Raw genomic sequence first — 15476 nt, 5'->3', positions numbered from 1 at the left:
CAATCATCAGGTACAAATGAAAGAGAAAACAAAATCTAGTAAACTTAGAAATATAATGCAATACAACACAGATAGTCGGCTAACATAACAGTCAACACCCTACCTAGTTGATTACGTTCTTCCAAAGATTGCTAAATTTAAGAGAGAGATTAAATACAGAACCAGAGAGACATAGACAGACACGTAAGCAGAGAGAGATAATACAGAGACACAGAGAGAGACAAACACATAGGGACACAGAGAAACAACGCCTCTGTGTCGAGGCCTTAAATAAAGAGAGGGTGGCAGAGAGGGAGAGGGGGGTAGAGAAATTAGCATGTGTGAAAATTGATAGAGAGACAAGATACAGAAACTTAACTTTTAATTTAGCAATCCTTGGAAGAACGTAATCTACCAGGCCATGCGTTAATTGTGTGTTGACCGACTTTCTGTGTTGCATTGCATTACATTTCTAAATGTTTGTTTAATTTAGTGTGGTTTCTCTCTCTCTGTCTCCGCTCGTTTTGTTGCTTTGTTTCCTGATGTTGTGCCAGGTCTCTCATTGACATGCTAATTTCTCTACTCCCCCCTCCCTCTCTGCCCCCCTCTCTCTCTATTTAAGGCCTCGACACAGAGGCATTGTTTTCCTGTGTGCCTATGTGTTTGTCTCTCTATGTGTGTCTGTGTTATCTCTCTCTGCTTACGTGCCTGTCTATGTGTCTCCGGTTCTGTGTTTAATCTCTCTCTTAAATTTACCAATCTTTGGAAAAACGTAATAAACCAGGTAGGGTGTTGACTGTTATGTTAGCCGACTATCTGTGTTGTATTGCATTATATGTCTAAGTTTACTAGGTTTTGTTTTTTCTTTCATTTGTACCTGATGATGATTGCTTGTGTTGCAATCGAAACGTCATATGCTATTATTTAATTTAATATTTTCTCTTTCTACATGACTTTACCGAAATAACCAAAGAGTAATTCCTGCAGTCACGAAAGCGCTAAATCAAGTTTCAGGTCAATAAAGCAGATATGTAGGTCTTCTTCGAATCCCCTACACCTCTACTGTAGCAAACGGACAGAAAATATGGCGTCTGTGCAAGACCGCCCATTCCTGAAACCACATTGGTGCTCCGCAAGCCTCTCCTCAGCGTGCCTGGCAAGGCGATATTGAATAATCCTAGACAGGACCTTTCCCTGCACACTGAGGAGTGAGATGCTCCTGTAGTTGTTACAGTCTGCGCGGTCCCCCTTCTTAAAGAGGGGGACCACAAGGGAAACCTTCCAATCCTGTGGAACCCGTCCAGTGTTCCAAACTGTTGATATGATATCATGTAGGGCAGTCTGTGCACAAACGCAACCCTCCCTCAGCATTTCGCTTGGGAGAACATCTCTGCCCCGTGCCTTACCTGGTCTCAGACTCTGGATCGCCTTTAGTACTTCCTCAATAGATGGCATCCCAGCCAGTCACTCATAGAGGGTAACTACTTCCTCCAATATTTGAGGCACCGCAGCCTCAGCATCCCCATTTTGTCCAAAGATGTTTTCCATGTCGAGTGATTTCTCCTCCCCCAGGACTTCACAGAAATGTTCAGCAAATCTGCAAACCTGTTCCTGGGGGTCAGAGATTGGATCACCGTTTTTTCCCCTAATTATGGTAATAGGTGTGGCACTGCAGGTTACTTTTTATGGAGTTAAATAGGGATTTGTAATCGCGGGCCAGTGAGGCAGACTCCATATCCTCAGCAACCCACGACCACCACCCATCCTTGCAGCGCCTCAAGGCTCTCTAAGGGAGGTCTGGACTGCATTCCCAAAGCAGCCATTGCAGCTGCCTAAGTCACAGTCCTAAACCTCGCCCATTTACCCTCGACAACTGGAGGAATGGAGGACGATGCCAACCCCAGCCACAAGCGATGATGAAATTTTCGCTTGCAACTTTCATCAGCTAGCTGAGACCAGGCCACCTTAGGTTTGAATGGGGTCCTGGGTGTACACCCACCACCGGAGTGGAAGAATGGCAGGCGCATCATACAGATGACAAGTCGATGGTCAAAGGGCAGATCAGCTCCACGGTAGGTCCTGGTGTCAAGGACATGGACGCGTATCCGCTGCTCCGTCACTATGTAGTCCAGCAGATGTTCTTGCTTGGACCCGGCATGCATCCATGATGTTGTGTGGATGCGCCGATGCCGGAACAGCGTGTTGGTAATTACAAGCCCATGGGTTGCACAACAATTTAGCAGCCTCCTACTATTGTTATTGAGCTGATCTGGCCCATGCCTTCCAATCACTCCAGACCAGGTGCCAGCATCATGACCAACTCGGGCATTGAAGTCACCCAACAAGATGACTCTATCCCGAGGGGCCACTTTAGCTAACACCTGTGACAGGAGGTCCTAGAAGGCGTCTGACTCATCGGCCTTGCCTGCATCCCTCCACGGATGTTCGTCTTAGGTGGCGGCATAAGTAACCACGACCACCACTCCTCGCTTCTGGTTGATACGGAGGCGAGCCCAAAGTAGCCTGGGGCTTACAACTTCCCACACCTCACCGCCACGCTCCCACACCCCCTTCATTATTTTTGTTCAGAAGAAGAGCCACTCCCTGTTGTTTGGTAGTCTCCTGCCCCGAGTAGAGGACTGTCCACCCCTCATGATTGCAGGAGCCAGAGCCGGTCCACCGGGCCTCCTGATTACCACAGCGATCCAGACGGTACTGTTCCAGCTCCCGACAGAGGAGTGGCAGCAACTCCTCCGCAGTGAGCGTTTGAACATTCCGAGGGGAAAGATTCAATCTCCTGGCTCCACCAAATGGGGTTTGGCCAGGAGACGTCATAGATGCCTGTCCCCCCGGGGCCTCCGGCACACGCTTATTAATTAGATGTTTTTTACGTGGTTTTGTGGTAATTTATTGAAGCTGGACGGGTTACCAGCCCCTCGCACCCATCCAGAGCCCCCATTTAGCCGCTGTGGTGGTTACAAACGCCCCGAGGGAAAAGGCCAATCGGAATTGGCCCTCCCCCCCACAGCACTGTCCACGACAATGTTGCCCGTGCGGCACCACGAGGAGGTAGGGGGTTGTTTTTGCCGGACACATAGACAGACACATAAGCAGAGAGAGATAACACATAGACACACAGAGAAACACACACACATAGGCACACAGAGAAACAATGCCTCTGTGTCGAGGCCTTAAATAGAGAGGAGGACAGAGAGAGGTGGGGGATAGAGAAATTAGCATGTCAATGTGAGATTTTGAGCTTCCGTGACTGCAGGAAATACAACACGAGGACACACAGAGAGAGAAAACACACTTAATCAAACGAACTTAGCATTTGTAAATGTTGCTAAGTTTGTTTGATTAAGTGTGTTTCTCTCTCTGTGTCCTCGTGTTGTTGCTCTATTATTTCCTGCTGTCACGAAAGCTCCAAATCTCTCATTGACATGCTCATTTCTCTATCCCCCCTCTCTCTCTGCCCCCCTCTCTCTCTATAGGTTTGTTTTCTCTTTCATTTGTACCTGATGATTGCTTGTGTTGCAATCGAAACGTTGCATGTTATTATTTAATTTATTTTCTTTCTACGTGACTTTACCGAAAGAACCAAAGAGTAAATTCTGCCTATGGTTGGCGATTATTCTGTGGAATGTTTAATTCCTGAAGGTACATAAGGTGACGCTGTTTCTAATTAAATAGATTCACGGGCAATGTAATCCTTCACATAAACGTATATCCCCCTTCCCCCCACTGCCTCCTGTGCACACCCCCCTCCACACCCCCCACACTCTTTCAGATGCGACACACAACAAATGTGTCCGTGTGGCCCGTGGCGTTTGTGGGCGGCTTGCGTTACGAATCTGTAGTGGTGGGGGCCAATGGCGTGGTCACCGGCTGGAAGGTTGCATACGGCCCCACGCGATCATTCGCCATCGACATGGCCGGTTTCGCCATCAACCTGAACCTACTCCTGCAGAATCCTAAAGTAGGTGGCTAACACCGGTGCTGTGAGCTAATGGTAAAGATGCTACTGCCAGATCTTTGAGAATGCCCAGCGTGCACCAATAAACATATTTTCCCAAAAAAAGTCTCGGAGCGCCAAGGGTCCTCTCGAGCAGGTAAACTCTGCTCAGGCGATCGACCAATCACAAGTGTCGGATATGAATATGTTTTAGTCTCGGGATGTAGCCTACTTAGAGCATTACATTTTAGTTTAAATGCTGACATGGACAAATTGTGGAAATTCTCAAATATTGTATTTCATAAAAAGTGTGCTAACCAGCGTAACTTTTGCATGGTTATACGCGAGTCATAACACGTGACGCAAAAATATCAATGCCTTTGTGGAGAATATGATTAACATAATAACTAAGCAGAAAATTAATCTCCTGTCCGCAAATGTCCCTACAAATGAGAAATAAAGTGTCCATTTTAAACATCCCATTGGCCACACATTCCACAGGCAGTGACGGAATAGGGTAATAAATACAATTTTTTGTTGTATGTGGAGAGGGATAGATATGGGAAGGAAACGTGATGTCTCCTTAGATGTTTTGTTTCTCAACACGCAAATTAACGATTGTTTCCCGGCCGCTGTATTAACCCTTTATTCTCTATCACTCTCTCCATGCCACAAGTCAGAATTTCCATATAGGTCATACTGGGAGCCCCACATCTGTCTTGTGCCCAGCTCCCAGCCAACCTTATTCCTGTAGACTGACCAACTCTATCCAGTCAACCCCAGTCATACCACCACCCTCCAACCACAACTAACGTATAAATGTTTCTCATTATTCTGTCTCGTCCCATTATTCCTCATAATTACGACCATAGGGTTCCACGGTGGCGAGATGTCACCTACTTCGCCTGGTATACAGGAGGTCGTGTGTTCGATCCCGACCCTGACACCTCCTTTGTATTTGGAATTTGCGTGCTCTGTCCGTGGTCACGTAGATTTTTCTCCGGGTCATCCGGTTTTTCCCTACACATTTAGATTTGACGTGTGTTTTGAGTATCTGACTGCTGTAAATTTCCACACAATTAGCAACTTCATTGAGCTATCATTTGTGGCCAGGTCGCTTCTGAAAAGAGCTGCATAGCTCACTGGGCCTTAAGTGATACAATAAAAAAATAACTTAGCTGAATAGCTTAGCTATAGACAGCGCGATCTCTACCTATGTCAATCGTTGTCTCTGCCATTCATTCTCAACCTCGGCTACCGTATCGCTACCTCCAACAAGTTTACACTACCCGTTTTATCCACGTTGCACATTCTACCCCAGCAGACTACTCACATCCCTTCTACAAACATAATAAAATAAGAAAGATTTAAAACAAGAGAGGAGGCCATTCGGTTCCATCTAGTTCAAATCGGTTGTGAGTAGCAGATCCATTCTAGAATCTCATCGAGGAGTTTTGTGAAGAATCCTGGTAAATCAGTTCCACGGCGTGTTGTCTGGACAGCCGGTTCCAGACTCCCAACACTTTTAATTAAAATTACCTGTGCACATGCTGATTGCACATTTAAATGTAAACTCTCGAAATTTCACGATATTATTGCTGAAAGTAGCCTATTGCATCTGCAGGCATACTTCAAGTTCCACGTGAGGAGTGGGAACCAGGAGTCCAGCCTTCTCGAGCAACTCGTGACCAGAGACCAACTGGAGCCAAAAGCTGACAACTGCACCAAGGTGAGCCCTTGTCCGATCAATCATTCCGGTCAGATAGGTCAATTTAAGCAGTGCATGACAGAGACAATCTTGACTAAACTTGATTTGGCGCTTTCGTGACTGCAGGAATTACTCTTTGGTTCTTTCGGTAAAGTCACGTAGAAAGATAAATTAATTAATTAATAGCATACGTTTCGATTGCAACACAAGCAATCATCATCAGGTATAAATGAACGAGAAAACAAACCTAGTAAACTTAGAAATATAATGCAATACAACACAGATAGTCGGCTAACATAACAGTCAACACCCTACCTGCTTGATTACGTTCTTCCAAAGATTGCTAAATTTAAGAGAGAGATACAACACAGAACCGGAGACACATAGACAGACACATAAGCAGAGAGAGAGATGACACAGAGACACACAGAGAGAGACAAACACATAGGCACACAACGCCTTACATAGAGAGAGATGGGGGCAGAGAGAGGGGGGGGGGGTAGATAAATTAGCATGTCAATGAGAGACCAAGCACAACAGCAGGAAACAAAGCAACAAAATGAGGGGAGACAGACTGTCACTCGAAAGTTGACAAACTGTACAGACGTGTTGAAAACAGATAACCATTGGCATCATTGGCAGCCAAATACACCTCTTTCCTGAATACAGTAAACCCTCGCTATGCGCAAGTTCTGGATTCGCGAGTTTCACATTCATGAACAATTAAATGTATACTAATTCCCTATTCGCGACACCCGCCAGACTCCAGTATTTGCGAGTGTGCGTAGTGCCAGACCACCGACACCGGGGAGGTGCATACAGAATGTTGTTACATTTGTAGTGACTAACTTGGAGACAATAAGACTTAGAAGCACATCTATATTAATGAGCACCATCAGTATTAACACACTTAATATTTAGTCCATCTATTATCGGCGACGCTCCTCAGCCAGGACAGTTGGTAGACTGCCTGGCTAGTGGCTCCCCGAGATGGTAGAAATGGAGATGACGACGAGAAGAATGGCGACGATGGACTTCAGCAGCACGACTGGGATCCCGCTCCAACAACAGGCCTGAGGTCCCCCACAGGGGCCCCTCTTAAACTGTCAGCGTGGCCCTGCTCTGCCCAGGCCACGCTCCCTTTCTGGAACCTACTAGTGGGTTCCTGGTGGGCCCCTTCTGTGACCTTTCCCCTAAATTCCCCTCTCGTGTATATTCTGGCCTGCTGACATTAGGACTGCTGTATGTCGCAGATCCCCATTTCTGCCAGCAGCCAGCGCTATTCCACTACACATTTGAAACTGCTAAGATTAGGCATAACCGCTCAGCTGCCCGCTTAGTCCACAAGTGTCCGAGTAATCACTCGTACCAGGAAAGTAACCCCATTTTTTTCCCATTGGAACACAGTTTCTGCACTCAAGAATTATGCATTCGCGAGCATTTTCAAGAACGTATAGCCCTCGCGGATAGAGAGGGTTTACTGTATATTCATCTTTATAAAGAACATAGTATTTTTAAATCTTTATATTAAGTTCACTTGCGCGCTTGCTTGCTTGCTTACGACCGTGCAAATCTTTCGGTCGTTTTTTAACCCACTTCCCGTGATCCAATCGAGCTGACATTTTCCACACAGACTCGTTGTGCGTGACAATTAATGTTCGTGAAAAAAATATTTCCAAAATGTTACACTTTTTAGGACAAAAATATTATATTTAATTACCAATTGCTTAATGCTGCCATGCACTCATCTGACCCATAGGTGGCAGCCATCTCAAGCCAGAGGACGAGAGGACTCTAGCCGCCACGCATATAAAGGATTTATAGTGAAAAACTTTGTTTTTACGGGTTATACTTGTTTACACATCCCATCAGCCACACGTCTTTCTAGCAGTGAATCGTTTCAGCAGCATTGACTCAACTCAAGGAAACTGTGGACCGGTGTTGACTTTGAGTATGGCATCAGTTTAGTCGAGTTCCACTGATATTGCACATACTGTAGTTGGTTTGATGCAAGCAATCCTCCATTGCGTGAGTAGCCCAGAGCCCTGAGCGTTGGGTCAAGTCGAGAGAAGATGTGAGATGACTCTCCTCCCAACTGCCCAACCCACATCCACATCTCCTATTCCCCATTGTCCCTACCCAGGGGAAGAGGCTAGGTGTTCTAGAGATTGGTATCTGTGTTCGTGATCAATCTCCTATTTAACCAGAAGATTAAATAAACCCATTGAGAAAAAATGGAACATTGTCTCTTGTGCAAGAGTGGCCTGGACCTCCGTGTTTCGTATTTTAAGGAATTGATTCATTCCAGGTTCTGTTGGGATTGTGTTTAATGTTATTACATGATATGACTGCACAGTTTTGATATACCTAGGGTGTCTGAGATATATGCCCGGGTGTGGTCAGTGGAAATGGTGGCAACTGATTTGAAAAGGAGGATGATTGAAGCAGTGGTGAGTTATGGAAGCAATTGTGAGTTATGGAAGCATTTTTGAGTTATGGAAGCAGTTTTAAGTCAGGAAGCAGTGGTGGGTTATGAAAGCAGTGGTGAGTTATGGAAGCAGTGGTAAGTCAGGAAGCAGTGGTGGGTTGTGGAATCAGTGGTGTGTGATGGAAGCAGAGGTGAGTTGTGAAAGCAGTGGGGTGTGTCATCTTCTTGGTTCTTTCGGTAAAGTCACGTATAAGGGAAATAATAAAATAATAAAAATACAATTCTCACGACGTTTCGGCCACAACGCAAGCAGCCGTCCTCAGGTGAAGAACAAAAATTCAGTGGGGTGTGATGGAAGCAGTGGTGAGTTATGGAAGCAGTGGTGAGTTATGGAAGCAGTGGTGAGTTTCAACAATGGAAAGACGTGCATGCGTGTGTGTGTCCTTCAGGTGCTGGTGTGGCACACACGCACCTCGAAACCCAACTTTCAGCGTGAACGAGGAAAAGGTTTTTCTGACCCCAATGTGGAGGTGTAATGACGGATGACTGCTTCATGCACGATGCCGGCTTTTGCACGGTTTACTGCGACGTGATGGTCCTGTTGCCGAAACAAGTAGAGCACTGCTTTGCGTCATGATCCCTGCACATACATGGAATTCTACAGATGAAATGCACCTTAACATTTCAAGTAATTATTATTACAATAACACTTGGGTGCTCTGATTGAAACAAAGGCTATTAAGAGTGCTATATTCTCATCTTCATTACGTGGCTGCTCAGCCCCCTTGTTGCTCACTCTCCAGTCGAGTTTCTCCCTACCCTGCACTAATACATATTATTGCGTGGTTTAGTTAAATTTTTTATAAATTCCATTCAGAATCAAAATCTTTCTTCATCCCGGATGATTATCATGGGCTATTAAGCTCCCTTTCTCAAATGTCCATTCCATCGCATGCACATGACATATGCACTCTGCATGGGAAAAGTAATTGCCTTTGCTCGAGATGCAATAATGCGATGTGTGTTTCTCGCCTGCTGTGCGGTGCTCACTGTGACTGCTATCGGGAGTTGTTTACATTGAGCCGTTTAATGGTTTCGATTCGCAATGTTATTTTTTATATTCATTCTCAGTAACATGCATAAATGGTAGCGATGAGCACTTAAACATATATAGCACCTGCTTGCATGAAAGAACAGATCCCCACTGTCACAAATGTACGATTCAACCGTTGTTTATGTGTGCTGGTTTCAGAGCCCAAATCTCCTAAACTAAAATGACGTAGAACTCAATTGTTAAAATGATTGATACCCTAATTTAAATGCAATTAACAAGTCTCCGTTGGAAGAGAAACAGGAACCTAAATTGACTCTGCCGGAGATCATAATGTATCCTCCCGTGTAAGCGTATGGGATGTGAACTAATTGCCGATCACATATAGAATGTTTTAAGTCTCCAAATACAAAGTTCAAATGTTCACATAGTATGAAGTACGCCTCCACATCAATAAAGTGTGTTTACACATCCCATCAGTCTCACGGCCTTCTGGGAGTGCAATCTTTCAGCAGCATTGGTTACAAATAAGGAAACTCTAGACCGGTTTTGCCATTCAGTGGCTCATCAGTCGTGTCCGGCTTGCTTCAACCAATACTGGTGAACTGGCAGATGTGTATCTCCAAGCACCCTATCGGAGAGTTGATGGGTCCCAGATGTGGGAAATATATTGTCTGTTTATTGTCACTCATTTTCTGCACAACGACGCTAATGATCGTAATAAGTTGCATCGAGGGTCACTTCACAACCTGCATCGTGTAACCTAATGACCGTGTTGCAGAAGGGGCTCATGGCTGCACGGGTTGTGTGAAGCACGCCGCGCAACGAGCAGCAACCTGACCACGCGTCTCCTCGAGCACTTGGCGGGGTGGCATTGCAGGACAACGAAATCACCGATCAAATATGTGACCCCATATATGGAAGTGGGCGGGGCATCAGCCGAAGGGGGGCGTGTTCTTGCCTATGTATAGTCATCGTGAATCGAGGTTTCATTGGTATCGATTCGGCTCATTCCATCTGGCACCCAGCTGAAAGTTGATCGGGCAGCCCTTTTTGAAATGGCAGTTTTTTTAAATCTTAAATTACTTTCTGCGGTTCACAGATCAGACAAAACAACGGTGCATGTATTGACATGCGATTTTTACATACTTCATTGAATGACGTTTAAAATGAAAACGGACATAATCATATTTTAAGGAAACAAAAATACCTAATCATAATTTGAGGGTTAATCATGTCATTGTGCCTCAGGGCTAATATCCAATCAAATAAAGGGAATGGGGTGACACGACTACTCGATCCCGAGTATAGCTGGCCAATGTAATCGATTGCCAATAAATCTATATTTTCAACATGGCTGCCTGATCGACTGTGTTAAATCGATACAATTTAAAACCCCGATTCACGAGTCACAATTACCATATATGGGCACACGCCCCTTTCGGCCAACGCCACGCCTACTCCATATTACTTCTTTTTTGCGGTGATAGAAATATATATTTTTTGGGTCTTTCGTTAAAGTCTCGTAGATAGGTTCAAAGAAAAGAACAAAAAAAACTACGACATTTCGATCGCAACACAAGCGTTCGTCATCAGGAAGAGGGGGTTAGTTTCTAAAGGGAAACTGTTTATAAAGGTTTGAAATGAGTGTAGCCCAAATGTCAGCAGCCACTGTTAATGTAAGTGGTGGGCAGCGACCGCGACAGTGGTGGGTTTTCCACCAATCCAATGCCTGCCAAGTAAAAATTAGAATGTGTTAGTGTGAGAGATTAACATGTTAATGGCAGATCGCCATTTCAATCACCATGGTTTACTAAAACAATACATTTCATCTTTGTGGTCTGTAATATTCCATAAATAAAGGACTGGTGATTGTTTTAAACACAGTTGTGTATGTTATCTCACTCAGTTTTGCGAGGTTTTTGGTGTATAATTTGCAATCAAATGCTATTTACTTTGGTTTCATGCGGTGATGTGTGAGTGTGCATGATTAAATATAACACGAGGCAGGAGCAGGTGTTGTGTACCACCAAACTGATAATGCTTTCTCGCCAACACGAGCAGTGCACCCCTGTAGGCTAAAGGGGCTTCTCTAGCCCCTCGCTGGCGGTCTTGGAATCGTTTAAAGGCTCCTTCAGCTGGGCAGTAGATCTCCCCCAAAGCCTCGTGGGCCGCCTGTAGCGTGGTCTTGCTGTGCGAGGGAAGGGAGGTGTAAGAGGAGAGCTCATCGTCGTCCAGAACGGATGGCAACGCTCGTAATGCCTCTTCGTCTGACCACTCGAGAGCGTGGAAGGCAGCCTCGAATCGGCGGACAAACGCCTCCCAATCTCCTCCCTCGGCCACGAACTTGTCGACGGGCCCCAGCCGACGCGCCCGTCCTGCCACCTGCTCTCCGTGTTGGGTGTTTAGCCCTGGGGGTTTTGGCGGGAGCGGCGGCGGCTGGCGTGATGAGGTTGGTTGTGGCTCCTGCCCGGCCGGCTAGTCGGCCTCCAGGTCCCGTGGCTTCTCCTCCCGTGGTACGCGTGGGGGTGGGGGTCCCGGTGCCGGCGGGCCCCCATAGGGAGCCTCTGCAGTAGCTCCTGGAGTGCCCTCTCCACGCGGGCCATGCGGTCCTCCATAGGGTCCTCCAGGCTATCCGGGCCCCCTGCTGCTGCTTCTGGTAGCAGGCCCCCTTGTTGCCCGGGATGGGAAGGATCCCCGGCCCCTGCTTCCTCTTCCCTTGGCTCTTTTCCGCGGGGATTCTTCTTCGTAGCCATTGTAAATCCCACCGCTGCCACCAGTTGTAAAGGAGAGCCGACACAAGATTGCAGGGGGTTTGTCTTTTAATCCTTTTCTCCCATCCACACCTGTCCCCAGCCGTCCCAATCTCGTTCCCGCCAAAGGCCCTTTCTTCCCGCCCGTTCTCCCCTTATATCTCCTCGATTACCCCTCCCACTAACCCTCCTATTGGTGGGAATCCTTCCCCTGACACCCCTACAGTTTTATAGGGTTACGATTGGGAGGCTCTGCACAAGACAAGTTTATTGACAGAGGCTGTCATTGCAGGACAACATTTATGTATTTAAGGGCCATCCATTTAGTACGTACGCTAAAATCTGTCAAGACTTGACCCCCCCCCCCTCCCTGTATGCACGCACACTTTTTAAATCCCCCCCCCCACATGCGTACGTACACTTGACGCACACCCCCCCCCCCCCCCCAATCTTATGGAACGGACGATATTTAATCCGCGCAGAAACGATCAAGGATTCATAATATTAACGTGTTTAAGCAAACAGATAGTCCACCGCCGGACTATCTAACTAATTTGAAGGCCAATGAAGACAAATTATTATCGAGGCTTCACCCCCCCTCCCCCCCCCCGTTTACTATGCGTATATAATTTGTCAGTAGACCCCCCCCCGTACGCAACGGGCCATCCATAAATGACATCACGCACCTAGGGGGGGAGGGGGTCAGGCATTTGTGACAATGTGTGACGAGGGGGGGGGGGGGGGTGAGAAATGTGACGTCACATAAAAATGTGCAACCTTTTATTCATTCCATTAAGGAGCATTTTGCTTCTCCATGGGAGAATGTAAATGCATACATTAATTTTTTTTGTTAATGATTATTATTAACCATTTAGATTTTAATGATTCTACGAGGGCTTTTCATTCTGTGGAATTGTAATAAAAGACTCCGTCAGGCACTTCTGGTCTCCGCTTGTCTTTTATTTAGGTTCTTCTCCGCACCCCCCACTGGCCTCCTCTCGGACCAGTGTTGTCTCGCGCGCGCCCCACGCACGCTCCCTCTCGCGTGCCACGCACGCTCTCTCTCTCTCTCGCGTGCTCCGCACGCTCCTCCGTTACCTCCTCTATTCCCGCACTCCGCACACCGCTGGCCGACGGCGTGCTGAGGTCCTTCGGCCACGTGGCCGATGGCGCGGATCTTTCCTCACCACCCAACGTGGCTCAGCCTCTTAACTTCCCCCGACTGCCCTGATATCTTCCGGGCTCCCACTTATACATATTCCCCCCACGTGACCCTGACTTCTCCCCTTCCGGATCCTCAGATCCGGCCTTCCCATACTACCCCGCTGGCTCCGCCCCCATTCACCTCGCCTCCCATTGGAGCCGAGGTGAACGGTGGCCCCTCCCACACGCCCCGCAGACCAGGCTCCGCCCCCCAATACCCCGGGCCGTGTGATTGGACCCGAGCCCAGCAACAACCCCATTTACGCTCGCATTACATAATGAATAAATGATTGTTATAATTGTACTCTCCATTTTGCTTCGTTCTACTACAAAGTTAACAAGTATTTTTCATAGTTATAATTATTTTTAATATTATATAACTAGCAGCGGCAGCCCCAAACATCCACAGCCTGCGGCGCCCCCCAACAACCACAGCATGTGGCGGCCCCCAACAGACTGGTCATGTAAATTCTTACGATCCACTCGCACAGCGTGTGGTGGGCCTTCATCCAGCAGTGGATTTAAGCACAAAAAAAACTCCAGTACTAATGCAATGGACAGAGCACGGCTCTGCCTCAGGGCAGCAGTGGACAGAGCACGGCTCTGCCTCACTCTCACTAACGCGTCTCCTCACTCTCACTCACCCTTCTCCTCACTCTTACTCACCCGTCTACTCACTCTCACGTGACGCACTTCAACCAATCCGGGGGCGTACACGTTTGGGAGTGGCGCACCTCTGGTTGGTTACTTGCTCGCGGTCAAGTGACGCACTTCAACCAATCCGTGCCGCGTTAATCACAATGACAGTCACAGTCACAGAATAACAGAGCTGGGTATTTATATATAAGTATTATAAGATAATTTCAATATATTATTCTGAACATCTGCAGTTTTAATTATACGTTGAATATTTTCAAGTGGATTTTATGCAAAATTTAAGCTTTCCAACGCCTGCTTTTTAATACGTGTTTTCTCCTACAACATCAGAGTGCAGCGCCACATTAAAAACGCACTACAATGACAATAATTTAATTTTATTTGAAGCATGTTTAATTTTCAAAATGGAAATATGGTTTTGGAGGGGGGGGGCAGAGCTTTGTGACGTCATATTTGAAGGGGGTCTGACTTTTTGTGACGCCGTGTGACGAGGGGGGGGGGGGTCAAAAATCGTCCAAAATCGTGTGACGTCATTTATGGACGGCCCCCAAGCGTACGCATTTGGGTTAACCCCCCCTCCTCCCTCCTTGCGTACGTTCTAAATGGATGGCCCCTTAAGCACTACCAGTGTATGGGGGGGGGGGGAATGTTCGGCACTCACCACGACCAAAGGATTCCTGGAGAAGACCAGCTGCTGCAACGTGCTACTGCAGGGCAGGTCGCTCAGTAACCGAGGCTATCGCTCCGTGGAACTGCTCAGAGCGCTATTGAGGGTGCAAACAAAGTCCCGAGACTCTCGCTGCGTGGAGCTGCTTGGAGCGCTGTTGTAAGCGCCAACCAAGTCCCAATACTGCCGCTGTATGTAGTCATTACGACGAGCACTGTTGTGAGTGCAAACCAAGACCGAGGTTGATTCTGCGCTGAGTCCTGGACACGCGGCACAATCGTTGGGTTCTGGGGGATCCCTGAGGCTGTGCACAACCTCGAGAGCGGATTTGCGTGCTGTGTTGCCTCGTCACCCATGAAGGAAGCATGCGTAAGGGTTGGTGCGAACGGTCACCGTGGTGTCTGCAATTGTCGACACGCAGGGTCGCCGTGTTAAGCTGGTAAATTACGAGGTTATGTAAATGTGTGCTGTTCCTGTTGCGCGAGTTTTAATAATTGGTTGTGCTTTGTTGTGAATAAATTATCCATCACAATTGGTTCGCGTCCTTGTGCATAGCGTCAATAGTGCATGACAAATCAAAGCATGGTTAATACATTCCAAATCTTAAGATTAATTAAATTCCGGATCGAATTATCGTCCTTTCTGTCGCCGTTAAAGCACCTTAAAAAAAATCTACATTGGTGACCAATAAAACATTGAGGGAATTGCGGGGGAGAGAAAATGGATCCCATGTTAAAAATTAGCAATCCCTCACAACCGGTTTGGGTCGGAGATCAGCAGACGAGGAACGTGGCGAGAGTGGTGGTGCCCATCTTAGGCAGGCTAAAATATACTCGGCACAGCTGGTTAGGACATTCTTTAAGAAGAGAGAAATCCACATTACAAGATGAAATGTTAAAATCGGTCCAGTATTCGCTTGTGTTGAACTAAACTAATATTGATGAGTTTATGCACACCAAGAAGGCTTTGTTTGTGATATGTGTGAAAATAAGTTGAACTTTTTACGTAGAAGGAGAGATATAGAATGTAGGCCATTTGTGTATATTTCTGAAAGAGTATCATGGATAATTAAGCA

The 15476-nt window shown here is 46.8% G+C and overlaps 1 protein-coding gene across 4 annotated transcripts in view; it reads left to right on the top strand.

Moving 5' to 3' along the window:
* The window catches only part of LOC133358847 (galactosylgalactosylxylosylprotein 3-beta-glucuronosyltransferase 1-like), a 52160-nt gene extending 42565 nt beyond the window's left edge, over positions 1–9595 (top strand). For 3 of the 4 annotated variants that reach the window (XM_061577300.1, XM_061577297.1, XM_061577298.1), the window contains 3 exons: positions 3770–3958; positions 5559–5663; positions 8520–9595. In XM_061577300.1, coding sequence (XP_061433284.1) covers positions 3770–3958; positions 5559–5663; positions 8520–8606 — 381 coding nt within the window. In that variant the 3' untranslated portion in view covers positions 8607–9595. The remainder of the gene's footprint in view (positions 1–3769; positions 3959–5558; positions 5664–8519) is intronic. The other variant, XM_061577299.1, reaches the window with a different exon arrangement.
* The last annotated feature ends 5881 nt before the right edge of the window (positions 9596–15476 follow it).

Source organism: Lethenteron reissneri, chromosome 63, assembly GCF_015708825.2.
Source record: "Lethenteron reissneri isolate LAM-NWPU_2019-01 chromosome 63, ASM1570882v1, whole genome shotgun sequence".
Taxonomy (NCBI): Eukaryota; Metazoa; Chordata; class Hyperoartia; order Petromyzontiformes; family Petromyzontidae; genus Lethenteron; species Lethenteron reissneri.
Note: the sequence above shows the minus strand (reverse complement) of the source record. Positions and strands in the feature narration are given on the sequence as shown.